General features: G+C 46.3%; 1 protein-coding gene across 1 annotated transcript in view; it reads right to left on the reverse strand.

The window, feature by feature from the left end:
* The window catches only part of LOC104617769 (limbic system-associated membrane protein), a gene marked incomplete at both ends in the record, with an annotated part of 55,655 nt that extends 36,564 nt beyond the window's left edge, over positions 1 to 19,091 (reverse strand). Inside the window, one exon of the mRNA XM_010283180.1 lies at positions 18,859 to 19,091. Within this exon, the coding sequence (XP_010281482.1) occupies positions 18,859 to 19,091 (233 nt within the window). The remainder of the gene's footprint in view (positions 1 to 18,858) is intronic.
* Positions 19,092 to 27,574: the final 8,483 nt, after the last annotated feature.

Below are 27,574 nucleotides of genomic sequence, written 5' to 3' on the forward strand. Positions count from 1 at the left end.
ACAAGGTTTCCTCTGATGCATGAACCAGAATGGATATTTTTAGTGTTCAGCCAAAGAGGGACTGGGAGGCCCACAAGCACCTCATTAGTGATAGACTGCAATGAGGAAGAAGGTGTTTTGTCTCAGGTTATTGAGAAACTTTAATGCTCAACCAGTTCGCCTCTCACTTACACAAACATAACCATATTCGCTCTCCTAAAGACAATCAGAATCAGGCTGTCGGCAGAGGCATAAACACAATTTTCTTAAGAAAACAAACCGGACTGCCACTTACACATCAAGTTTAAGCTGGTAAGGGTAGTGGTGGTAATTCACCTCAGTTAATTTACCCTCCTAAAATATGACAAGCACTTTTTAACCTAGCCCTACAGTAAATGAAAAGAGAGAGAGATAACAAAGAGAGAGCGAGAGAGATTTTGAGAGGTCCGTTCATCCCAAGGGTTTCCAAGACTACCTTATGTTAGATAACTATTAGAAGGACACAGTTCAGTGAGGTAAGTCCCACCCAAAATTTGCACAGTCACATAGCTTGCACTGACAATGTGCTGAGGGTGACCATGGTGATATCATCACCAGCTGGGCATAGTCCCATTGGATCTGAGTAGAGTGGGCAAAGCCACATGCTGGTATCATGGTTCATCAACAGTCCCAGACATGGTGAGATGCTGACCCAGATCCAGAGTCTGTGCAGGAAGACAAGGTCACAGACAAGGTTAGAGATAAGCTACATATCACATAGGTCTAAGGTCCATCCAAGAGATGGTACCAGAGACACAGCTGGAGACAGGTACACCTAACCAGATCTGAGATTACATGGAGCCCCTGGTTAGAAGGTAGGTGGATACTCCTGAGTGGACTGGTCAAGGTCTAATTAGTGCACTCAGGGCCTGGGCACAAAATGCATTTCCTGAAGAAGTAAAAGCGACTCCCAGTAGGGAGGAAGATGATGGAGCTGTCCAGAAAACTAAATGGGGCGCATGACAACACTTTTGAAGAAAAGCATCAACTTTTGTGTTCATAAAAATATTCAGTGGAGATGTATTTAGTTATACTAATGTTTTTCCCCACTAACAGTAGAGTCACTGTGAGCATTTTATATGCAGAATGACTAATTGGAATAAGCTGTGCAATTTTCAGCTTAAACCAGCTCCTTTATGCTCAACATCCGCCCAACTTCTAATGACACAGTTTATATTTTCATTGAGGATTCGGCATCCGGGAGAAAAAGAGAAAGCTTTATGAGTCTTCACTCTAAGTCAATTAGAATTTAAATGTAGGTCGAATGCCAGGGAGAAGAATGGGACCTGCAGCAATTCAGATCTCAGATGTTCACATACTCTAGAGACGGAAGAATCATTTGCACACTCATTCTGTCTTCCAGAGCTGGGGGCATTCAGAAAGGCAGGTTTGTTCTCTGCTGCATATCTAATAGTGTTTTGGCCAACTAGTCTTTAAAGTTTCTGGGAAATGACTCTTCTACCTTTGCCCTTGGGAGGCTATTTCACAGCTGAATACATCCCATTCCTGATCTATCCTTGTTAGTCCTAGCTGTGACCTCCATAGAGAAGTACACAACTTCTTTAAATACTTGGTGAGTCTGACAGTTGTTTGCAGGGTGTTTTTGCACCTAGATCCAATCCAGCACACCCCAGCACTAGCCTGGAATACACCAGGAGCAATTTCTGTGAAGTCAGTGAAGTTGCATTGATATAAACCAGCTCTCAAACACTACGTCTTCCACTGCATCATCATTTAATCAGAATTCACAGATCTCCCTCTTTTAAATTTTAGCATATTTGTCTTTGCAGTTCGCTACAATTCTACTTGTATTGATCGATGTTCCTGGAGAACAAGACAGGAGGAAGTCACGGAAAAAATAACGGCCAGGATGCAATCACTCACGTGACAAAGTTCCTAGAGAGGCCTGGACACCGTTATTGCTCACTTCATTTCAATACTTCTGTACACTAGCATGCAGACACGTATGTATGTCATCCACTACCAGAAGTATCACTTCTAGTCTAAACTACTTTCTTTTTTCCCCCCTCTCCACTCCCTCTGCTGCTCATTAAAACTCATCTCTCCCACCTACAATGGCAAAGTCAGTTGGCTGCCCAGGTAGCATTAGCTAATGGGAACTGACAGCCTGCCACCATTTTCCAAAGGCTTATGTTTTTGATATCTGCCTGTCTTCCAGCCTGACTAATTCTATGGAAGACTTTTATCATGGGGAGATTGACCTCAGGCAGGAGATATTTTGTGTCACTGTGAGCAAGTGAAATGAAGACACAATGGGGATAGTGAGAACTCACTAGCAGCAAAAGGGAGTGAGAACAGGACTGATGTATGACAAGAATACCTGTTTAACCATGGCAGGCAACTCAGTGACTGGTCCTCTAATGAACAAATTCACTGAAGAACCTGAACTGTGGCATACTTTGAGACCCTATAAGAGGCAACCTTAATTGATGATAAACTAAAATTCCAGTCAAGTTATGAGAAGCATTTTCCCACTGATTTACAACACTCTGGATCCAATTAAAGAGTTCCTCCTTCCCTCTGCCAGCTAGTGCCTCATGAGGTTCATAGGCTGCCTCGCAATGACTTATGGGGACACAGTCTGGAATAGCTCTGTACTTGGGTTTTGGCACACTAATTTTTACCACATTTTATCACAGAGATGTGGAAGTAAAAAAAGTAAAAATATTCACAGCATGGATACCTGTTCATACTTACAAAAAGTAAACAATGCTGTTACTGTATTTCCCTGCCGAGGTGCTGCGTCCCACAGAACCTTTAGTCCGGAGGACTCGCTACCCTCTTTATTTCCCAAGCTCAACATCCCTGGCTGAGCTATGTTCCTCAAGACCCACTTCAGCCTCCCCTCCAACTGAATGGCAGATCCATCTCAAGAATCACAATTTCTTCCCATTCAAGGCTTCTGAGGCTGCCATGAAAAGAAAAAGCTATTCATAAAAAACCCCGACATTCCTTCTCTCCCTGCATGGTGTCAAGTGTGCCCCAGTTATGCCTTTCAAATAAAATCAGGTCATTCTGCTGTTAGCTCTATAGTATTGGGTTGGAAAGCTCCTGAGAAGGCGTGGCTGTACATCTCCTAAGAGCTCCTGTCTGAGCTTCCCCTTCCAGGACAGGCCAATGGCTGAGTGTACCAGACCAAGAAGGAACAGAAATTACAAAAAACTGGGAGGATCAGTGTCCACTAACAATTTCCTGTTTCAGGTGTTCCCTTCGTGTCAGGCACCATGGGTACATTTTGCCTCTGACTCCCCTCTAGATCCTAAAGAAGTCATGACACACTTAAAGCTTACGTGTAGCCAAACAATTCCCCTTGCTGGGGAGCTCCACATCTAAAATTGCAATGAGAATGGATACAAGGGTTTTATTTCCCCTGACTTCTCCGCAGACAGATAAATGCTATAGCCACTTCATTCCCACCTGAATGTGCCTGCATTATACTTAACCCTTCTGTTCTGAGGTCCTTTTCTACATCAATTATTCTGCTTTGGCCTATCTGCCAGATTTATTGCATTCCCAAGGAGACATGATGCCTCTTAGATGGGCTTCTGGCAGATACATACAAGACATTTACCCTTAAAGATCCTCTCCCTCAGGTTGGGTGGCACAGGCAGCAGTTTCAGTTTGCCCTCATTAGCTGCTACTGCGCCGTAGAAAACACCTGAGTTTGTAACCTTTCATCAAGATTAGGTGTTCACTATTTCATTAGTGGGCCAGCAGACACGTAGGCAACACATATCATGCATCCAAAGGTGGGATTTGCTTCCTTAAAGAGGGCTATCAGTCAGAATGGGCTGTAATGAAGAGGCCAAGTGCCCTGTAGCAGCAATGAATAAGGAATAACCAAGTGGTTGGGTAGAGCTGCAAAGCCGCAATTCAAATTCATACAATGCTGAGGGAGGCCCATCTCTGGGACAGTGGTTTAAGCTCATCTTGAGATTGGGGAATTAGGGCTACAGTAGAGAAATTGTATTTTTTTGTATTTTACCCAGCACTGTTCACTCATCCCTGCAATCATCCAACATGCCCTAATTGCTTCAGTATGTCCCTGCAAAACAGAAACTGAGAGTGACTTGGTAAGAGACGTACAAAGACACAGATCTAAGATGTACACAGAAGCAGTCGTCCAGTAACGATGACCAGCTGTCACAGGCAGCAAAAACCTCCTGGCAGTTGGCACCGGCGAATTTTCAAATACCCGCCAGTCACTGCTACCCCATTAATGATGGGCACTTTGCCCAGCCTACATTCCTGAACAGCTTTTTTCTTTCTCTTCCCCCTCTCTCCTTCTCACAGACTTCTAACACAGTTAATAAAAAATTTATCAGGGCAATGAAATAAACAGCAATTTGATTTGATCTGGGAGCCAAAGAGAAGAGAGTTTCTGGTGTTCAGGTGCAGACTCAGGAGTTTCTGCAACTGCTGGCAGAAACGTGCCCACAAAACCAATAAGATTAGAAAAATGGAGATGTAGGAGTTTTTGGGGTTTTGTGGGATTTTTGGTTTTTTGTTTTGGGTTGTTTTTTTTTTAGGGAGTGGAAAGGGGTGGCAGGGAGACCAGTCAGCAGTGTGGTCTTTAACCCCAGGAAGAGAGTAATGCTGTGAAATCCATAGGGAGTAAGGGACATCGCAGCACCACAGACGGAAACAAGCATGACAGCATCCAGCACTGATACACAACAGTCACTGCAGCTCCTGAGAACTGCATATACAAGTGATTAAATATCTGGAGCTTCTTTTTGAAATCTTATACAGTTGTCCATTTAGGGAGAAGAAAGAAGAGAGGAAGAAGCACTTAGGTGTAACACTAGTTAATGTCTCAAAAGAGTTCGAGAATCAGAGAGAAAGGGGCAGCATGAAATACAGGAGAAAAATGAAGTAGCATGGAACAGTTAGGGCTAGAATAGCACTACTCATCTAGAGAAAAATTTAGCTTGTGCCTCAGGGCTTTGAGGGGCTGGTGGCTCTGGAAGCAGGAAGTGCAGAAAACTTTTCAGGAGAGTCCCTTACCCTTAGTCTTCATGTGAAACAGCAGGCAAGAGTATCCAGACGAGGAGAAGGCAACCTTTCACTGGGAGAGCTTGCACAAATTTATGTCAGGCTTGAAGCATGAGATTTGGAGGGGAATGCAGCTGCTCATTGTGAGGACATGTAAATATATCAGACATTATAACTGAAAGCATCATCCAGGGTAGAACAGATTACAGACTAAAGAAGGTGCTGGAGTGCATCCGAAGACGAGCAACAAAACTTGTCAAGGGCCTAGAGCACAGGTCTTATGAGGAGCAGCTAAGAGAACAGGAGTTGTTCAGTCTAGAGAAAAGGAGGCTGAGAGAAGACCTTATTGCTCTCTACAACTGTCTGGAAGGAGGTTGTAATGAGGTGGGTGTCAGTCTCTTCTCCCAAGTAGCAAGTGATAGGACAAGAGGAAATGGCCTCAAGTTGTGCCAGGGGAGGTTTAGATTGGATATTAGGAAAAATTTCTTCACCAAAAGGGTTATCAAGCACTGGATCTGGATGCCCAGGGAAGTGGTTGAGTCACCATCCCTCGAGATATTTAAAAGATGTGTAGACATGGCGCTTAGGGACATGGATTGGGGACTTGTCAGTACGGTTGGACTTGATGATCTTAAGGGTCTTTTCCAACCTAAATGATTCTACGATTCCATGAAAAGGTATTGTTACACCATTTAAAGCATCAAAGTCTAGGTTATGGCAAGAGGAAGAGTCAAGGTCAGTCAACGCTGCCAAGGAGACTGTGTTAGATCGTGGGTAACACTGGTGTCTGTAAAACTAGCCTCTTTCTCACACAGTTTCATCTTTCCTGCATAGACATACAAGGTGGATTCATGTCACCAAATTTCAGACATCTAAAAATTTGCTGTGTAAATCTAAGTCATGCACATTCCTCCTGTAGTCCAAAAAGAGAAACAGGGTCTTTTGGAGGATGATCCATCACATTATCTCAAGGCAGACAGCAGAAAGAGTAAGATGCCAGTTTCTCCCAACAGACTACAGATGAAGGCCAGATGACTAGCTTAGATTTGTGCTACTAACACTTAGATGTCTAAGATTAAGTGTGATGAATCTCACCTGCAGTACACCACTTCTGTTTGCATGAGTAAGTTTCTATACAGACAAGAGATGCAACACACCTTAAGAGAGTTACACTTAAAAGACTGAGATGTATATCTCTGGACTTGGATTTTAGCCCTGTCTCTGATAGTACACCTGTGCAATTTATCTAGCAGAATCATGTACACACCTTGGACTTGTTAAAATGAGGTGAACCTTTTATGATCTTGGACAGCTATGTCAGTACTATCAATGTGGTTTGTTCTCTTTTGCTCCAGAGAGCAAACCACGGTCTCTCAGTTTTGCTCCGGTCCTTTGGACAGTCATGTGCACAAACATGAGATCACTCCCAGGCTCTTTTCTGGAATGAACTAGTGCATCCCCTCTCAGAGGAGGAGCAGGCAGAGCTGACATGGAGAGCCCACTCCAGAAACACAGACAATGCCAAGTTTGGCTTCCTCAACCTGCGAAAGTCCTCCAACACCAACTCCACAGGCCCTGGGCTTTCAAATTCCTCCATGTGCTCTTGTGCCACATAATACACCTTCTTGGCACCAGGTTATAAAAACACCAGTCTGCCAGGCGGTGTCCCAACCTTCTCATTATTTCAGGCAGTTTTAGCTAGAAAACAAACAAATCAATCAACCAAAGAAGCAGCATGTCTCAGGGCCACAGGGACACCACAGGGAGCATGGAGGAGACCATGTCCCCCACCAGTACCCAATACAGTGTGGGCATGATCTATCCATTCCAAAAGTTAGTACCATCAAGCAGCATGAACACGAGCCAGACTATGCCATCTGGTCTGGAGTCCAGGGCTTTCTCTGATACTATCCGCAGAAGGACTACAGGCATACCCAAGGTGTCAACCTCAATTACAAAGATGGTCCACAGGCTTTGCACAGCTGTAACACAGACCATGAACTGTGTGAAACGCATTCACAATAGTGAAAAACACAGTAGGAGAAGCAGTCACTGCCACCCTGTTAACACTCCCCCTCAAGGAGGTTAATGAGGGGTGGTCTCCCTATGAACTTTTGATCATAACCTCTTTTCTATAGGTCAACAAGTGGATTAATCTTTCAGATAAAATAATGAATTGGGAGCTCTATGTATTCATAATCCCCAAGATCATAATTGGATTTGTACAGTCAAGGTCATAAGGCTTCTACCTTGCAAAGTCTATTCTGTGGTTATTTGGGGAGAATTATCCTACTTCGCAAAGAATTTTTTTTTTGCATTCAAAACAGGAACATACACAAAAGTCACATTCCCATCAGTCTAACAAGGGGACAATCATCTTGAAGAGACTCTCCAGACTACAGCTGCTGCTGCAGCACCTGCATGAGGGCCATATGGAATTCAGGCTTAGGATCTTACTTCTTGGCTTCTCTCCCTTCAAAAGGCTCTTTGTGTTTTTTACTTCCCCTGTCTGCACTTAACACATTAATGGATATACTTGCTGCATACCGAAGCTGAGCGCTGAACCTCCCAGTTAACAAAACATGAGTAGATGTCCCACTCACCCCCTAACTCACAGTACAGTTTACAATACTCTAATCCCAACATACAATGTCTTCTGGTGACATACTCCTGGTCTCCTTGCAGATAATTTTGTCAATGCATCCAGCAGCCAGCTCGTGACCGCCCTTCCAGGCAGAGTGCTACTAACCTCTCTTATGCCCAAGTCAACCATGGACAGATGCCCCAGGCCTCTCACATCACCCACTCCCTGGGCATAGCTGAGTATCCGTATGCCAGGATACTGTGAAAACAAACTCAGTGGTCTTGCAGCCTGAGTGGCTCATAAGCTGAGGGCACCCAAAGGTGAGATGCCATTATGTTAAAATCACTGTTCCATGAGAGTCCCGTCCCCACACATTTAAAGGGAATGTCTCCTTACCTTATCAAAGGCAAGAGGATTTTCTTATACTGCTGACAGAGAAGACTCAGAAAGGAATGAAGAAGGTAACAGGCTGTCAGAGGCCAAATTTATGCACCCCAAAATGAGTAAGTCATTCCAATTAAATTATTTGCCCTTATCCCCAAAATCCAATTCTCATTTCATTAAAAAGGACCTCCCCAGTTATCATTTTTTTTTTCTCCATAGATTTTTTTTAGAGGTAGTCTTCATAGAACGGGAAGAAAAATGTAGTTGTAGTCTACTTTTCTGTTTGAAGAGCCATGAAAAGTTTTTTAAGAACTGCTCCTCATTCCAGTATGTGTGCACATAATAAATTAAGATATTCCTAGAAGATTCTGTGGAAGACTGGAGAAGTACAAGATCATGCCATCAAACAGACGATGTAAGGGAAATTTGATACATGAAGAAGGAGGGAATTTTAAAAGTAGCATTGTCCAAGCCTCAGCAGCCTCAGCCTGTTGACATCAGAACTGAGAAAGCTTGCAACTCACATTTGGGGATCTCCAAAGGGTCCTTCAGCAAAAACCGGGCAGAGAAATGATGGCACTCCCGCTGTGTCTTTGAGAAACCAACCGATTTCCTGATCGTATTCTTAGGCTTTCACACACCACTACGCTTTCTCAAGCAGGGCTTGGTTCCTCCTACCACAGGTCTGCCCGCTGACAGCCTGAAATGTGACAGGCAGAGACCCAGCGCTGCCAATGAGAGTGGCCACGTGCTCCTGCTCCCTCAGACTGCCCATGCCAACCTTTGTTTCCTTCCCAGGAACATTCTTTCTCCTGTTTTCTGTTGGAGATTAACACTTTTTTACCTAATATTTGTTTTTTAAAAGACATTTTCAAAAGCTGTGGTTGGGTTTGGAGAAAGTGCTCCCTGCCCGAATACTCTGTAAATGGAAGCCGTATGTCTAAGTATCTGTTTCTTTTTTGTCTATTTTGTTGTGTGCACATTTGGCAAGTTATTTTTTCCCCTTAACTATCACATCTCAGGCTTTATTAAACCAAGCTGCTATTCTGTTATTTTGGAGGTTTTTTCCCAAGCAACCAAGTACTGACATTTTAGCGGCTATACAGGAAATGTGATATTAAGTCATTATTTTCTCAGAATGTTTCTTCACTGAGTGAGTAAGGAGCTGCTATGGGGGTAGCAATTTCAATGTTTCTAAAGATAAAACGAAGAGCTGGAGTACTGAAAAAGCCATCAAAATCCAAACCCTGAAAACCTATTACTTAATACAATTTATCATTTGTTGTTTTTGTGGAAAGCAGCTGGAGGGTCACCCTACAAGGCATAGCATGCATACACACCAACAAGACAGACTACGCATCTGCTCAGGAGTGATGAGGGCCAGCAAATGGGTAGAGACAAATGTCAGGAGCACACACTTACCACGGGATGGCTGGGGTCAATACGTCCCATGCAGACACACGCATGCAGTAGGAAGGCACAGCACAGAAACCATGTCTACCTGCCTCTCCCCACTCTTCAAATCCTCAAGTCCATTTTAAAAGGATAGTCTCATTTTAGAAATACTATCTCCTTATTCCTTTTCCTGAAATGTCAATTTCTTTCTTTCTGTAATTCACTCATATTAAATAGTAAAATAGAAAGCTTTTACATTAGGAAATAAATTTGCTTTTTTCTATAGGTCCCGATGTTGTTCTTGAACTGCTGGCTCAATTCAGGTTTATTTTACAAGCTGTTTCTAGCCGATTCCAATTTAAGAGGAAATCTTGGCTCCAATGAAGTAAAATTCCCTTTAATTTCAGTGGAATCAAGATTTTGATCCAGGTTCTCATCCACTAATACACAGCTACAATGAGTGTAGACAGTAACACAGCAGCCAAAAACACAGAATATGAGCTGGTGGACCCCAGGAATCTGGAATTTCATCCCATATGGAGTTTTGAGCATGGCAGATTTGCAGTATTGACTCCACTGGCACCAGTGAAGTAAGAAAAACAGACAAAAGGAACGCTCTGTTCCATGAACGCTGGAATTAGCAAAGCCTGGTTTACCACAGCTACCTGTCCAAGGTCCTGGTGCCTCATACCTCAGAAAACCTCCAAAGCTTTTGACCAGTTTTAGTCAAGGTGGCACCCACCAGCTGGCATGCATGTGGCTCCAGTCCAACCTGCAACCATACAGGCTTTTACGCATCCCATCAGTAAGGGATTCAGGAGGAGACTGGGGTCCACTAATGAGAATTTGAGGTGCAGGAGCTCTTGTTTGGGCAAGGTCACAAAAAGGAATATGGGGTGCTGGAGTCAGCGGAGCAGAGGACTGCCAAGCAGATGGACAGGCAAACAGCATAACCACACAAATAAACACATACACACTTTGTTTCCTTAGGAAGCCAAGATACTCCCAGTATCTCTAGGGTTTAGATATAATAAAAGCTCAACTGAGCGAACCACAAATGTGGCTAACCTCAACCTGGCAGCATTTGTTTCAAATGAAAGGAAGAAAATAAAATGGACAGTAAAGCTATGGAAAAAGTTGATCTGAGACAGAGAACTGTGGAGCATGGTTAACCTTAGCTTTCTTCTGTACTGCAGGTAAAAACGTAAGCTGATCCTAAAGTTTCTAGCAGAGACTAGCTATATATCTTTTCTCATTATTTTGAGTTAGAAACCCAAAGCTTCAGATCTTTTTCAGAATTTTTTTAAAACGTGTTTTTGCTCATTTTCAAGCTACTAAGCAGCTACAGGCCTGCTACGTAAAATGAATAAGATACTTATTCCTGGTTATACTAGCATTTTTTTCCTGCAAAAAGATCTCAAGGGGATGTGGCAAAAAAATGCTTCACTCACTACTGACAAGACACGGGCCATCATGGAGGGAGCAAGCAATGGGAATCTATGACATAGGATGTCAAAGGGACTATATTCTGTTGTGGGCAAATTGCATCAAATTTCAAGGCTCACAACAGGTCAAGGCAACTCTGTTGTGCTACCATTGTCACTACTTTTTCAGCAGTGGGAGCAGAAACACACTTGGCTTTACAATTAATGGTTATTTGCACTCTCTCAAGGGTTGGCAGACTTGGTGGTGGGACTAGATTCTTGCCGTGTTTGGGGTTAAGAGCAAAATATTGTCCCTACTCCACTGTCTTACAGTCCAGGCTGAGACTTGGGACAGTAGACTGAGACAATTGGACCAAGAAATAACAAGGCAAAACCTTTCACAGCACTGGTGTGGATCTAGAATCAGCTGATCAGACAAAATCACACAAAATCGGCTGATATTGCTCTAAAGACACCACTCAAGCTAAGCTGATTTATATCAGCAAGGAGTTGAATTATCATATCAAGATCCTTACTCCTAGCCATAGGAAAGCATTCCATGTATTTTACGGAATAGTTCTTTCTCCAAAATGAGTATGCATTTTTGAAGTATTCTGTTTTTGTCTCCTGCCTGCACCTGCAAAGCAAACACCAAAATATTTCCAGAAGAACCTTCTGATTTATGCTCTAAGAAGTGCTGAGAGTCAACCTATGTAACAGAGCCAAACCCTGTGCTGCATAGTAACATTCCAGCCATGCCTGGAGACAGGAAAACAGAAGTTAAGAGGCATCAGGATGCTATGGGGAGGCCATAAAAATATTAGATGGGGAGTGGCAGGAAGTTCCTTGGTAACCTATGAAACACCAGGTGCAGCTTCCTGCAATTTATGAGTTTGGGCAAAACAAACCAGCACAGAAAAACCTAGAAAGATTGCCACCAGAACTACTGTGTGCCTGAAATTTGGGAATTATTTTGCCAGTAGGAAATTACAGTCCATGGTAACAGTGGAAGGGGGGCAGCAAGATCTACTGTGCTTCAGTTCCCCAAGATGATTCCCTGCTCTCTCAGCTTATTTTCCCCATCAAACTGATCCGCTGTCACTTCCTTCTGAGCACACTGGTCCTGTCTCTCCCAGTCCCTGCAGTAATCTGAATTTATCTCCTCCCTCCAATCTTTTCTTCTTCTCCCCCACCGCTCCCAGTAAAATGATCTTTTTTCTTCCTCCCAGAAAATTCATACTCCCATGTTATCTCATTATTCTTTACAACAGCATGCCAAATTCCCTGTCATTTTCCCACTGGGGCTATGTCCTGAAAAAGATAAAGTGGTCTGTGCTCATTCTTACCTACTGCAGGCTCACTGGAATTGAAAATGCTACAGTGTTAGTGCTCAGAAAAATCCCTCCAAATTCTGGGCTCTGCGCCCACAAAGCAGGGAAGCAAACACGTCTCAGAGAATGGCACCTGACTCCAATATCCTTACTGTCTGGCTAGCAAAGGAAAAATAGCTTCAGCTCTCTTTGAACTGCTCTGCTTCCAGCACCGCCTGAAGGAGTGGGAAGGCCAGACATGCCAGGGAAAGACCAGCTCCCACCGTGGCTCTGCTGAGCTCAAAACCAGACCAGCTCTGGTCTCCCAGTGACCCATTGCAAGCACTGACAGCCACCAACCCGGTATTCTGGCAGGGAATGAACTCCAGTGGAGAATGACAGAAAGGGGTCTCGAAAGACTGAAAGGATGCATGGCACCATATGGACTGGTCAGCCTGGACTCCCCTCTACAGCCAGTGGAGGGAAGCTGACATTTCCACTGGTCAATTCGTCTGATGAATTTTGGATGGCCACTTTAAGATGAGCTGGACTGTGTCTGAGAAGAGCCTGCTTCTCCTCACTAATGACAAACGGAGCCCAAGGTGACCCAATTCCAGTGGAAACATGTACATTTGGTCAGATGAACCCTGCTCTGGCTTATTGGCTCAGGTCTGAGGCTGGTGACCAGCAGAAGTTACTTCCACCTGATACCTGACTTCAGGCTCCTATAAGACACATTTGTGTGCCTTGCTCCAGTTCTGCTCAGAAACCCTTCTCACAGTCCAAAAGTCTACAGCATAATCTTTCACTATCTATCCTCGGCAATGAGGGCAAGGGCTGAGAGGATGGTGGACAACACCCTCCATCCTCAGCCCTAGACCCAGTTCCTACTGGGGGCTCACTGGCAGAGCAGTGCTTACCCTGGGGAAGCCTGGCTGGCTTCAGTTGCCCCTCTGGGTAAAGGATTTTGCGCTGTGGGGCTTTACCAGTCACCGCACAAAGTCCTTTAATTTCAGGGGATTGGACTGGGAGGGGGCACAGCTAATCTACCACATAGAGTTAATAATAAATTGTCTATGGTTAAATCCCAGCAACAACAAATACATCTTTATACAACTTTGAAACAATGAATGGTCAGTCTGAATCTTTGCAAGCAAGGAGCTCTACAAAGGCAATGCATAATGGAGAAAGGCAACACCCTGTGGTTCTTTTCACACACTAATGCCTATCAGTTTGAAAGAAAACTGTAGGCTTTGGCCTTTAGCTGCTATACATTTGACTTTGAGTTTGTGATTAGGGCTGGGCAGTAAACAAGAATTCCTCTTTGTGAAAATTTGCTGCTGATGTTTCCAAATTTGTTTCTGTTTTGCCAAAATGACAAAGCCGTTTTGATTTTTTTTCATGAAATAAACATTAAAATAAGGGAGAGCCCACGTCCTTCGAACAGCCAATAACTGGAAATCGCAAGAAACATTAGTGAGCCTGCAGGAGTCCCAGACTCCGAGCAAAAATGTGAGCCTGAGTTCTCCATACCTCAGCTGAATGCTCTAGCATTTAGGTAGGCTGTGACAATGCTCTACCTTTTTCTCTTCCCAGTTTTGACCAGAAAAAGCATCTCACACCTGTAAAACCTTCCTGACTAAATTTTAATCAAAGCCAAAACCAGGGAAATGTTTTAGTTTCACTGAAAAGTTCCCAGCCATCTCCATTCACAATGATGCCTTGCTATAAAGGCTCTGGACAGCAAATACAGCAACCACCTGCTTGCTCCTAGTTGAAAGAGTTATTCCTTTAGCATGACTTGGGCAAGCCTAAGTCTTTACTACAGAAACATTTAAACTCCATGCCTGCTAAGATCTCTGTGCTTTTGTGCCTGTGACCCTGATGAGACAAGTAGGGACTACAGGCATTTCTCCACCGACACTTAATGCCTGAGAAGGGCTCTAGGATACAGCCCTAAAAGAAGAACCCAAGGTAACGCTGGGAAAGGGTCAGCCACTGCGTCCTCATTACGACTCATTCTCCTGTAACAAATTAGTCAACATACTGCAACAAATGATTAAACATCTCATTTGTAAACACCTAGAGGATAATAATAAAATAAAGGAAAAAATATGCAATGTACTTTTGGCAAGCACATATCATGTCACTCCAGCCTCATTCTCTTTTTGGTAAGATATCTGTCACAGCAGATAATGTGGGAGCAGTATGTGTGATAATGTGATATACCTTGACTTCAGAAGGCCCGACAGTCTCTTGAGCAAGCTGAGAGAACATGGTGGATGTTAAATCACTATCAGGATGCTTCAAAGAGCTGCAATCAACTATCACTATCCACGGATCACTATCCGCTGGGGATGGAGGTTTTAGTGGGTTGCTACCACAGTCTGCTTTTGTGCTCTGATCTCTTCAGTACTTTAATTAACACCTTCATGATGGAACAGAAAGAAGGCACCTGACTTCTGTTGATGACACCAAGTTGGGGGCAGTTGCAAGTGCTTTGGAGACCAGGATCATAAGTAAACTGAAGAAGTGGTCTCCATGGAGAAACCAACTAGATGGCATCCAACAGCAGCGAGCACAAAGCACTATGCTCCAGAAGGGCTGAAAAAACAATTAATGCTCAAATACAGAAGTGGGAACTGAGCTGCAGACTGTGCTGCAGGCCAGTAGCAGAGAGTTAGAGAGAAGCAAAGAGATTAAATAAGTGAAAGCAATGAGGCACTCATAAAAAAAGGTAAACCTCATCTTATTCTGGGGCTAGGGAAGTGAAGCATGATATGCAAAACATGGCTGGTACATTTATCTGCCCAACTGAGTCCTAAACTGGAACTCTTGCTTCAGTTTTGGACAGTACACTTAAGGAAACATGCAGACTAATCAGACAGTAGTGAAATATTTATGACATAAGGGTTGGAAAATACAACCTGCAACAAGTAGTGAGCCTGTTAAGCTGGACTAGAGAGGACTGGGACACAGGCGTTAATGGGCTTCTAGTAAGTAAAAGGCAGTTTTGGGGAAGAGAAGGAGAAATGACCACAATGTGTCTTTGAAGGACCAGAAATAATTGGCAGCAAAATCATATGTTAATGGATCATATGTTAATAGAAGTTTTCCATGTGCAAGGAGAGTGAAATAATGGCCATGCACTTGGCAATGCAGGCACAGGGTGTCTTCAAAAAAGACATGTTAGGGGCAGCCACTGTACAGCTGATCTTGTCTCACTGCATGGGGGAGGACCAGACCACATCTGGTGGGTCCTTCCTTTGCTCCTCTGATCAGACCCCAACAAAAACATCTGGGGTAGTAAACGGAAAGAGTCGCTAGTAGCCATTACACCCCAACTGAGGCAGCATGAAATGCTTTGAGTGAGTGGCAGTTCAGAGCACCTCTTCATGCATTAACCCCAGTGCAGAGAGTGCAGTACCAGCATCTGGTAGCAACTGAGCTGGGCAGAGACAGCTGCCTCCAGTTCAACCCACCCTACAAGAAGTGCTGCCCCCCTGGGTCAGAAAGACCGAAGAGACGGCCACAGTTATGCTAATGAATCTTTTGCCAGTGAATGCCTACTTCTATCAGCGGAGATGGCTTTGAGTTTGAAAAGGAGGAAAGACTTATAAGAGGATTTTTTCTACTTTTAGCTGTCTATCAAGTTGTGATTTTTTTTAAGCGTCTTTTCATTACCCTTCTTTTAGACCTCTGCAGTATGCCCCAGTTGAGAGCTATTCCATCAGTGGACATACACACTTAAGCCAGAGAGGAAAGGAGCAGACTAAGTAGGCTGTCGATGCAGGCTTGTGCTGGCTGACAAGTCAGAATTGGCTCTTACCTTGGCAATACTAAAGGACATGGGCACACATATTAGAGAGGTGATGTCCCTCTTTCTGTATATACTCCTGCAGCTCTGGGCAGCAGAGTTCACCGAGCAGAGCTCACCCCAGGGAAAGCTGATTTTCTTGAAGGAGGAAAGAACCCGCTCCTAGAATGCAACTCCATTAGCCTGCAGTGATCTAAATGCAGTGAACCCTTAGGATACATCAAAGCCCATGTATTTCAGCTGGCACTGTAGACATGGAATTGGTCTTCTCTAGTTATGAGGGCTCCAGCACCACTCTGGTATCTGCCTACTTGCTAGTCTCTGATATAGCTATTCCATTTGTTTCTAGGGGTGGCAGGGACTGTGTTTTCACAGTGGCTATACACATGAGGGAGCTGAACTGGGGGAGATTAAGGACCCGTCTTTGGTATACAGAGCAGTGGGGAGCAGAGATACTTGTGACAGTGCTAACTGAGCAGAATGGGAAGCCTGGGGATGGCCCTAAGCGAGCCCATTGCTTCCAGGGCACAAGCAGCTACCACTGCAGGATCTTTCCCTGATAAATCCAGGGATCACCAGTCTGTGCAAAGCTAGCAAGGACCCTCTGACTCTGGCTTGTTTGTTTCCCTGGCTTTGTTTGAAGGGAATCGCTGACCATCGTTCCTGAAATCCTCCTGCCAGATTACCATGCAGATCAGTTGACCACCCTGTTGTTTAATTTTTCAGGACCTGTATTTTCTTTTATGTATTATTTTTAGGTTTGGGATGCCCAGAGCTTCACATAGCCAATGTTTTTAAATTTATGAACACAAAACCAAGAGAAGTAAATGAACTACATTCAATAAATAAAACTGGAAAGCTTAGCATGACTCAGTATCCAAATTCTTTTCATTTGTACTAGCGGCAGACTATTTTTCAGGCAGACAACCTGCAAATCTGAGAATAGTAATAATCAATACGAGACAAGGATACTCAGAGAGGAACGGGATATTTCCTAACATATACTGTTTTCTAATGAATTAAGTTTATTAGTTAAGATTATTTAAACTGAATTATTTCTTAGTTTTAAACCAATAAAAACATGGCTAAAATCATGAGTCTAATTCTCAGGATTACATGACCTGGGGCTTTGAAAGTAAGCACAATATCACAGTGGGTCTTTCGCTAAATCTGTGGCAGGCATTAAAAAGATAATCCACGATACCTTGTTTACAGGTACCCAGAGTTTAGGTGTGATGAAACCTGAATCTTCTCATCCTCAGAAAGGTGGCAGGAGTTCAGAGCTGGACATCCACAAATTTACGTGAAAGCTTAGCTGGAGAACTCAATTTCACTGCTTAGGCCCATATCTAACATGCACAAATAATATTAATAATACATGTGTGTGGCTCTAAAATTCATTTGTACCTGTATTTTTCTTGACAGGTAAATGGGTATTGTATGCTGACAAATCTTGCCAGCAATAAACCACCTACAGCCGGTTAGCTACGCACCGCTATAGCAAGCAGTGAGGCAGGGTACACCTCCAGTGCTGGCGAATGCATTTCGCACCGGGCGCACTCCAGCAAACACTCAGATGAGCCGGGAATGCCTCTCTGCCTGCTGGCGCCCACTGCTCTTCACGTTGCTGGGAGAGGATTTTGCGCAAGACAAACCAGGAGCCTTCTATCTCACTGCGCTTGTGCGTAAAGCATCACCTCTGACCGTACGCCCGGACTTCACCTTGCAGATGAACGCTTGGTACGCTGGTTAGCCCCAAGCTTGCCAAGTAATACCAGCAAGAGGAAATGTCCCTTCATGCATGCATTTATATCCAGAGCGATTCAAACACTCGCTGGGGGAAATAAAATCCGCAGTCTTTTTGGGTTACTAGACAAATCAGGAGAAATAACAAACTCCTGACTGAATGATAATGTAGAAGCTGAACATATCTGTAATATGTATTGAACACATTCATACATACCTATCCATCTAAGCTGCTTTATAAATATTTTAGACAAATAGGCAGATAGACAGAATGGCATGAAGATTAAAAGCAAAAAAACCCAAAATTGAGTAAACTCAGTCGTTTGCTATTCTGGTCTGGACAGGATGGAACAAGTAAACTCCATAATGTCCTTACCAGTAATTGGTGAAATCCTTAATGTGTTTACTCTCTGTTATACCATGAATGCAGGCAGACAGATAGGACAATGCTGGTTCAGATCGCCAAGTTTCCAGCTCCCTATAACACACACAGGAGGAAGGTAGCTAAAAAAGGAGAGGGCAACATACGGTACATGGCAGCTACCTCAGGCACCAGGTTTCACACATGCCTAGTGACAGCGCACCCTGCAAACCAATGACCCAGTACAGAAAAACACACAGGAAAATTAATTCCCCAGCCTTGCAAAGAATTGACAACGGAAGGCCAAAAAACACAGCACAGCAGCAACAAGCTACAAGACAACAGACACAAGAGAAACAACAACAGACACAAGAGAAAAGAAAGGAAATCTGAGGAAGTAGGAGGCGAAGAAATAAGAGGGCTGTCTGGAAAGAGACGAGGCAAGCATGATGTTCTGACAAGTGTCATTATAAACAAATGCTTTCCCCTCAGTGCCAGAATAACCAGAGCCAGGAGCCAGGTTTGTATTACACTAGAATATGTCTTGGCTTCATTGGTGTGCCCTGCTCTGTCACCACTTTTGAAAGGACAGACTGACAGCAGAGTCAAGCCATGTTACGCTGCAGTGGAAGGGGACAGGCCTGCTGGCTCCTGTTGTAAACTAAAGGGATAGGCTTTAGTATCCTTTACAGCATTCTGTAAAGGATACACAGGCTATTGACCCTGGGGTTTCTTTTAAGATACAGACCAGTCCACCCACTGTGTCCTTCACTCCTTCCTCTTTTCTCAGGCACGTTGCTTACCTTGCACAATCAAGTAAACCTGGGAAGTCTTGGGGTGATGCTGTGTCTGCACTGAACACGTATAGGACCCCTCATCGTAGACATCAACTTTCTGGATCCGCAGGCTGTATTCCAGGGGGTTTCTCTTCTCCAGCTCTACTCGAGGGTCCAGGGACCACTTATCCTCTCCAGCAAAAATTATGCCGGAACGGTTTAACCAGGCCACCTTGGAGCTTCTGTCTTCTACATAACACCTGCAGAGGATGAGAAAGGTGGGGGGGAGATTAACAAACCTCTCCATCATCTCTATGTTGTCCCTTCCCTTTACTACTTTGCTCAGAAACTCCATAGCACACATCTGCCTTGCCAGTGAACCACAGCATCTCCTCACCATCACTGTCGCGTGTGAAATACGTATTTCACAATGATTGTTTGAAGAGTTTGAGGAACCCTTTGATTCATGAAATCATGGGATTTTGGGCAGCCATGCCTCCTCTTTGTTTTGTCTGTGGCCTAGATCTTCACCAAAAATGACTTTGGAAGGCCACAAGAGATCCTGGTCATGAAATCCCTTCTAACGCTGCCAGTGGGAAATCAGAAGTCAGAAGGAGTTCTTCCCATATTTCTTCCTCACTTGCAGAAGTTAAGTACACAAGAGAGTTATGTTCCCAGCTCCCTGCCAGCCTGGAGGGCAGAGGTTCAGGGCTCCAGCTTTGTCATCTCAGGGCACAGCTGCTCCATCCTTTAGTTTCAGCAGCACAAGGGGAAGGAGCTATAGTGTATCTCCCCTCTCCATCCCCTTGACAAAAAACAGCTTTGTGGAAAGAGATTCACTCCTCAAACACCCCCCTCCAGCACTCCCCCCCCCCCGCCTTGCCGATGCACATCTGCCCGCTTGTGCAGGCAAGTGTGGATTTCGGGCTGAAAAGGAAAGTCTGCAGGGGAGTCACTGCCATCTCTGTGACACACTTGGCATGTCCTGTCAACATCCCAGGTGAGACAGACAGGAGAGGAGGAATGACAGCTGGGGGCAGCAGGCAGAGGGACAGCAGCAGGACCAGCCACATCCCTGACTGCCAACCGTTGCAAGGCAGAGGACAGACAAGCCCTGTTGCAACTGCAAGGACGAGGTTTTTGCTCCTTGACAGAGAGCAGTGAAGGTGCTGCAAAGACAACTGCACTCTGGCCAAGCCACCTGCTCTGCACCACTTCCCACCTCCAGGAAGTGGTGCGCACAGAAGAGATGAGGAGGTGCCAACAAGGACGCATACTCTGCTCGCCCTCCGCTGTGTCTCATTTGAAAAGTCCAGGGCTGAAGAAAACATGTGGACATGCCTCCTCTTTCACCCTGGCAGCTGTACCCACCAGGGCCAGGCTCAGACAGGCTGAGAGGGTTTGCCCTGCAGCAGCTCACGCCATGTTTGCTCTGCAGATAAATAGGGAAGCTCAGTCTCCAGAGCTGTTGCCCCTTTGCCTCTCAGTGCTCTGCCCACAGCCTCCTGGCATCCAAATAACCCAGCACCCCTCCCCACCACTATTCATGCATGTGTTGTATTTAAGAGAGCAAAGAAAGGGGATAAAGATTATCGCTTTAAGATAAGACAAATATTTGACAGTAGGCTTTCATACAGCCTCTTCACACGGGTCAGACATTTTCCAAGTTCCTCTCTCTGAATGCGTTTCATTCATGCTGCACTGCAGCTGCCGTCCCTTGCGATGTGACCCTACCATTATGGCCAGCACCTCTCACCCCCTCCCTTTCGGCATGCCCATAGATGCTCTCTGAGTTGTTCTGGGGTTACTTGTGGGCAGGAGGAAAGCCAGGCTGTGTGGGCATCGATGGGAGGCACACCACGCTGATGGCCAAACTGGAAGCAGCTCTGTCTGATCTGACAAACATTTGCTTTAGAGAGCAGCCCAACAGACCCCAGACAGCACCACTGCCATCCAGCCAAGGGAGGGGAGCGAGGGTTTGCCCCTCAGGCCAGAGCCCACCCGCTCAGACAGGCAGGCGCTTGACCTGAGGTGTGCTCTCAGCTGTGATTTGCGTTTTGTTTTTAAAAAGCCGCTCTTTGTAAAAAAGAAGGAGGCAGGGGAATCCATGAGCAGCCACTTAGATGTAGAAACCGGCACCACGGCGACATGGAGGTGCCCCAGTTCATCTGTCCATCCCAGGCTGTAATGACCAGCAACGGGAGCTGGAAGTGAGGACCTGGGGAGGGCACTGTGCCCCAGGGCTGGGAGTAGTGGCCCTATGGGGACACCCAGACTATCTCCAGAGCCAGCTGCCATAGGTCACCAGCCTTCTCTTGCACATGTTTCTGCGAAGAGTAGTAGCAGCACCGAGGATCAAGCGTCAGGCTGTTTTCAAGGGTGTTCAAAGCCTGTCTCTGAACATTTTGGATTGGTGAAAATCCCAAGGGGGATGGCCATGAGAAGCTAAGCAGATAAACCGCTGAAGCTGAAGTCAGTGGGAGCTGGAGTTTCTTAGTCACTTCGGAAAATCCCCCAGCACACCTATCAGTGCTGCTGGGCACCAGCGGATCCAGTGCACCGCACCAGCCCCACCGGGCTCCCTTCCATACCTACACCTACGGGATACACCGCAGCACCCCAGGGCTCTGCCCCGCACCCAGTCATTACACACCTCTGCTTGGAGGTAGCAAAGATGCCCCTGCAATGCCCCTAGGGTCAGTAACAGCTCAGCGGCGCGGCTGGAGCAAAGACTCGTCCTCTCGCTCCCGAGGGAACACTCGCCCAAGGACCCTCCCTCCTCTCAGTCAAAGAGAAAACATGTGTGATAACTTGTCCTACACGGCCAAGGTCAGCCCTAGGACAGTGGTCCACAGCTACAGTCAGACAACCTTTCAAGTGCCCCTGAAATAAGTTATCAGGTGCTACCGAAATAAAGCGAGGAGGAGAGAGGAGAGGGAAAGGAGAAAAACAGGAAGAGCAAGTTAAATGGATTTGAGCGGCTCTGTTCTGCATACCTGTTCCTCTCAAACTGTCAGGGAAAATCAATGTACAAACATGGAAATTCCAAGCCTTGGCGTGCTCCGAACACGCATCCACGTGGATGATGCATCTCAGTACGTCCGTCTGCGCACACACACCCTCTTAGTCTGCCAGAGATGCCACCCAGCTGTATGGATCACACTTTAATAAGGATTTATGGTGATGATTTTCACAGTGTAATAAGTGCTAATTCAATACTAATAGAATATTAAATGGCACGTTAACTGACATTTTAACTGCAATGCAATAGGAGCATGGCATCAGCAAGGTATCAAATGACTCTTATCATTCACTAATAATCAATAATCAAGTTCACAGAGACAGTCAAATGTTTTTCATTAGGCTTATTGAAAGCATTACCATCAGCATCAGTGAACGCTAATAAGCGATTTGCGATCCATCCATTTTGCTTTTCCTTACAGTTTCAGGTTTAATTTCTTGACGTTCTAGACGGTCCTCTCATCATGCAGCTGATGAGAGGACCAGCTAGTGGTGACGGTCATGCCTTGCACGATCACTGCAGGGACACAGGAACTATTGATCTTAGCACCAGTTCAAACCATTGACACAAATGGACAAAAAAAAAATCTTGCTGCCATGCCCCTTTAGCTGCCCTTGCCCTCTGGTAAACATACCATAGCAAGGTTTGGCACCTGAGGTCTTCTAGCGACTGTACCATTTTTAGCTCCTACAGATGTGTTTCCAGTTCTCACGCAGTGGCCAGCAGCTATGTAACAACCAGCTACAGACAGATGGACGGAAACTAGACGTAGAGAAAGGAACCCGGGCCATCCTCAGCCTTGGTTTCCCCGCGTACAAGGTGCAGACGATGGTGCTGAGCTGTGCCGCGGGCAGGAGGGGATGAAGCTTTCGCTGCAGGAGAATGCTTTGGGACTTTCAGCAGAAACCATTGCCTCTAATGTGAGGGAAGGCTGCCAGAGGAAAAGCCAAACGTAGGATGAAAAGAAAACCCTACGCAGCCCTGTCCACCGCTGTTCCTGGGCTCTGGATTTCAGGCCTGGAGGGGACATCTGGCAGCAAGCAGGCAGCGGCAGGGCAGGAACCGGAAGCGGGCCCTGCTGCTTGTCCCCTCTCCTCCCGTGCCTGCCGGCCTAACGCGCAGCGCTGGGCCAAAGCTGCGCTCCTGCAAACCTGCCTTCGTCGGCTCTGAGGTGAACTCTGCCTGGGCAGAGTTCTCCCCCCCCGCCTTATTGACAGCATTTGGACTTATTCCTATGAGCAAGTGCAAAAGCGAGCTAAGAAAAGGAGAGGGAGGCCCAGGCATCCGTACCTCCTCTCCGGGCAAACACCGAGGCCGGAGGTCTCACTGCCGGCTCTGCCTCGCTCCCGTCTTGGTGCTTGACTGCTAACCCCAGCAACTCCTGCTCCTCCTCCCGCCGCGGCACCATGCCATCTTGCTGTAACACTCCTCGCAGCTGACCTGCTCCCTCTCGCTCCAGCGGCTCCTGCCCCTAAGCCTTCCGCCCCCGCTCCCTGAGAGCCAGCATTTGGTTGGAAAGCCCTAGCGTGGGCTCCCTGGGCTGGATGCACCACCGCCCCGGTGAGGGCTGCGCGGGAGGAGGAGGAGGAAAAGGAGGAGAAGGCAGGGGAGCCAGGGGCTCACCCCAGCGCTGCCCCTTCTGCCTCAAAGCAGCGCAGCAGCTATGGCCCTGGGCTACGGAGATGGAGTGGGGGTATTTTATCGCCTTCAGGGGGGGTCTTTTTGGGGTAGAAGTTCAATGGTGTTTGTAAGGGGTGGATCATATTTAGAGCCTACAGTGATGAAGAGGCAGGCAGGAAGGAAGCCCTGTAGGACCTGGTGAAGCTGCTGTTTAAATTATTACTTTAACATGGTGGGGATTTTACAGCATTATCGATGACGTATTGAGTCGCCTTCACCCTGGGATAATTGTTTGGGGGTTTTTTATTGTTGTTGTAATTCCAAATAAATAAATTCTTTTACAGCACACCCAAGCCCACAGTTCTCTGCCAGAGCTCTGCCAGTGAGAAGAGGCGAGCTGCTAGGTTTAAATGAAATACGGTGTGTTGCTTTGCCAGCAAGCCACAGCTCTTACCTCATTTGGGGGAAAAATAAATAAATAGTGTGATTTCAGACTGCACCTTCTGCCCTCTTTCTCTGAAGCACGCTGTGGTGACAGCTCTGTGTCATAATTCTCCCCCCCCGACCTTTAATCACCTTTTCTCCATTAACCCTTTGATCACCTTGTTTGCAAAACAATCTGCGCACCAGGCGAAAACTCAGCGGCCTGCAGCAACACGCAGTTAAGCCCCTGGTAAGCCGAGGAACACGACCCCCTTTTGCTGGAGGATGTCACAGCCCACCCTGGATCAGGTCTCCTGCCTTCCCCTCGGCTCTGTGATGAACCTGCTCTAATCTCCTCACTGCACATACGCTCGGCAGGATCCAGCTAACAACTTCCCCCACTGCCCTCTACCCCCGGCAACAAAATGGCAAGAGGGAAAAGAGAGAGGGATCAAACACGGCTTGTTCAGCACAAAGCAACGTCAGCTCCCGGCTGCCAGCTCTGAAAGTGCAAGACAAATTCTCCGTTGTGTTGCAAAGTACGATCCTGGAAAGCTAATGCGGTGGTTAAACACAATACCGCTTGGAGCCTTAAGAGGAAAGCTCACGAGCAAATCACGCTCACACTGTTTTCGTCTTGTCTTCTTGTGCTCTTCAGCCCTTCCCTGCCTGGCAAGCAAGGACTCGAACACAGCGATGGTCAACCGCTGGGGCAGCAAGAGCTCAGCCCCTCCGCTATGCCCCAGCAGGGAGGAGGGCAGCAAGGGCTACGGACTGACCTCAGGCATGCCAGCCCCGACCCTCCCAGGCAGGGCGCTCAGGGGAAGAGTCCAGCCAGGCCCCGCAACGCCACTGCAGTGCCAAACCCTGCCAGCATTTCAAGAGCAACGCAGTGCTGCCGCCGCAGCAGCCAGCTCCCATTCCCCTACGTACGAACACCAGAGGAGTTCACTGGCAGAGCACATAGCAGCAGGTAGTCCAGAAGAGTAACGTAGGAGCTGTTGGCCCTGGGTGGTTCCCACTGCTCCAGATCAGACTCTCCTCAGCTGGAGGTGCTACAGAAAACAAACTACAGCTGAATGTATCTTCATCCCGGCAAAGGCAAGGGCCCTCTAAGTGGATGGCAGTGGGAGACTGCATGAACTGAGCATCTGAAAACTCCTTTCAGCCAAGCACCAAAAGCCTCGTTTTACCAAATTTGAATACACGTGGGTGTGAGGTGTTGCTCAAACTTCTCCTTCTCCCTGCTGCCACTGCTCCTGTCTTTCCCCAACCTGGTCCAGCTGCTGCTCCTCTCCTGATGCACCACAACCTGCAGCACAGCCAGTGTTTGAGAGCAAGTGCTGTGCCAAAGCAGATAGATTCCTGAAATGTGGCATAAGTAGCTCCTGAGCCACCACTGCCAGCATGATAATGCAGGCCCTTGGCGGGATTTAGAAAACTGCTGCTTAAAGCCAGTCCTGTGATGGAAAACTGGCCGGAGGGGGAAACTGCCACATCTGTTCACCCCACGCTTTGTTTCAGCCATATTATGGTGCGACCTTGGTCGTCACACTTGTCTGCAGCTCCCCGAGTACCTCAGCACTCAGGTGACAATTTCAGGCCATGCCCCTGTTGGGGTGGTGCAGGACTGACAGGATGCCTACACTTCTGCTCATCCTCTGTCCTGGTTTCAGCTGGGATGGAGTTGTTTTTTCTTCCCAATAGCTGGTATAGTGCTGTGCTTTGGAGTTGGTATGAGAATAATGTGTGTTATCACACTAAAGTTTTAGCTGTGGCTAAGTAGTTGTAGTGCTTATACTCAGTCAAGGACTTTTCAGATTCCCATGCCCTGCCAGTGGGGAGGTGCGCAAGAAGCTGGGAGGGGGCACGGCCAGGAGAGCTGACCCAGGCTGGCCAAAGGGATATTCCCTACCATATAGCATCATGCCCAGTACATAAACTGGAGTTGACTGGGGGGCGGGAATCGCTGCTCAGGGATGGGCTATCGATCACCAGGTGGTGAGCAATTGCTGTATTGGGCATCACTTGTTCTGGTAGATTCTTTTGTCATTATTATCATTATCATCATCATCATCGTTGTTGTTGTTGTTGTTTCCTCCTCTCTTACTGTCCTATTAAACTGTTTTTATCCCAACCCATGAGTTTTTCCTCATTCTCTCCCCCACTCCACTGCAGGGGGAGGGGAGAGTAAGCGAGCAGCTGTGTGGTGCTTAATTGCTGGCTGGGGCTAAACCGCGACATCCTCTTTAGTAAACTACCACTTTGGGAAGGCGAGGCTAGGACAGGCTTCCCAGTCAGGGAGCTCTGGCCTCTGCCAGCACACCCAGCTGTACCTTATCACCTTTTTCAGAGACCTACTTCACCTCTACTCAAGCCTAGTATGTTTGGCAAGGGGTACCCTCCTCCTGCTTTGTACGGCAGGCTGTTCAAAGTCTTTCTGCTCTGCTGATTAGAAACTTTTTTTCCCTAATTCTAAGTCTAGATTTATTCATGGCTGGTTTATATCCATCCGCTCTCACACCAACACCATCCTTTAGCTTAAATAGCTCTTCTCTCTCTTGGGTGCTTATCTTCCTTCGTGTTCACAGAGAGCAATCATATTCCCTCTCAGCCTTCATTTTGCTGGGCTCAACAAGCCAAACTCTCCTAGTTTCTTCTTGTATGATAGACTCTCCATTGCCCTAAACATCCCAGTAGCCCTTCTCAGCACCTGCTCCAGTCTGAATTCCTCTTTCGTGACCAGAATTCGTACACAGCTTTCTAGATGAGGGCTCCCCAGTGCCTTGTACAGAAACGTTCCTATCTCACTCTCTCGCCCATCAACTCTTTTTAATGAAAGCAAAAAGAATTGCAACCAGTGAATATGACTATCAGTGCAGAACCGCTCATGTGCTGTGAGTATCCTCGTCTCTCAGTCCATGTGATATGTGTGGAAATGAAATACAAGGGAATTCACCAAAAATACACCGGACTAAAAAGACAGCTAGATGCATGGGCTCTCACTAGCAGACACACAGCTGGTGTCACATGGGTTTTCTTTCTGTTAAAATGACTATTTAAGAGTATAGGTTTCTGTCTGTAGAGGGGAAAAAGAACAGAAATCAAGCCCAAAATTATAGTAATTGTTATGCCAGTACTCTCCCAGGGTGGATGTAACTATATCAGAATAAGAGAACTTATACTGGCACAATGTATTGTTCTTCCCATCTTCTGGGGATCAGTGTACCTGCATAAACACCTTCAGTTCACATCCATTCAAGCAGAGGTTCCTTCTGCATAATGTCAGTATGAACTGCTATGAACAAAGTTGACTCTATCCCAGCCACAACCCAGCATAGTTTAATACTTAAAAATACAGACCGAGACCTATCACCATGGTGCCAGATTTTCCTACATCCCACGAGTACCAGGTATAACCTTCCACTTCTTTACAGCATAGTCAGGAAACCCTTAGATGGCTCTTTGCCCACTCTGAGGTGCATATCTGGGGTGACTGTCTCCAGCTGCAGGGCTCCCACCAGAGGAGACTTGCTTACCATGTGTGCAGAGGGGCTGAACATCCAGCTGATGCTTGCAGAAATGCCAAACGCTCTGACAGCTTGCATCAGAGCCTTGCACCGAGATCAGTCAGGAGAATGAGACTGCTGAGGAAACAGACCCTGAGCTCCCTCTTTC

Source organism: Phaethon lepturus, unplaced genomic scaffold, assembly GCF_000687285.1.
Source record: "Phaethon lepturus isolate BGI_N335 unplaced genomic scaffold, ASM68728v1 scaffold4763, whole genome shotgun sequence".
In the NCBI taxonomy this organism is placed as follows: Eukaryota; Metazoa; Chordata; class Aves; order Phaethontiformes; family Phaethontidae; genus Phaethon; species Phaethon lepturus.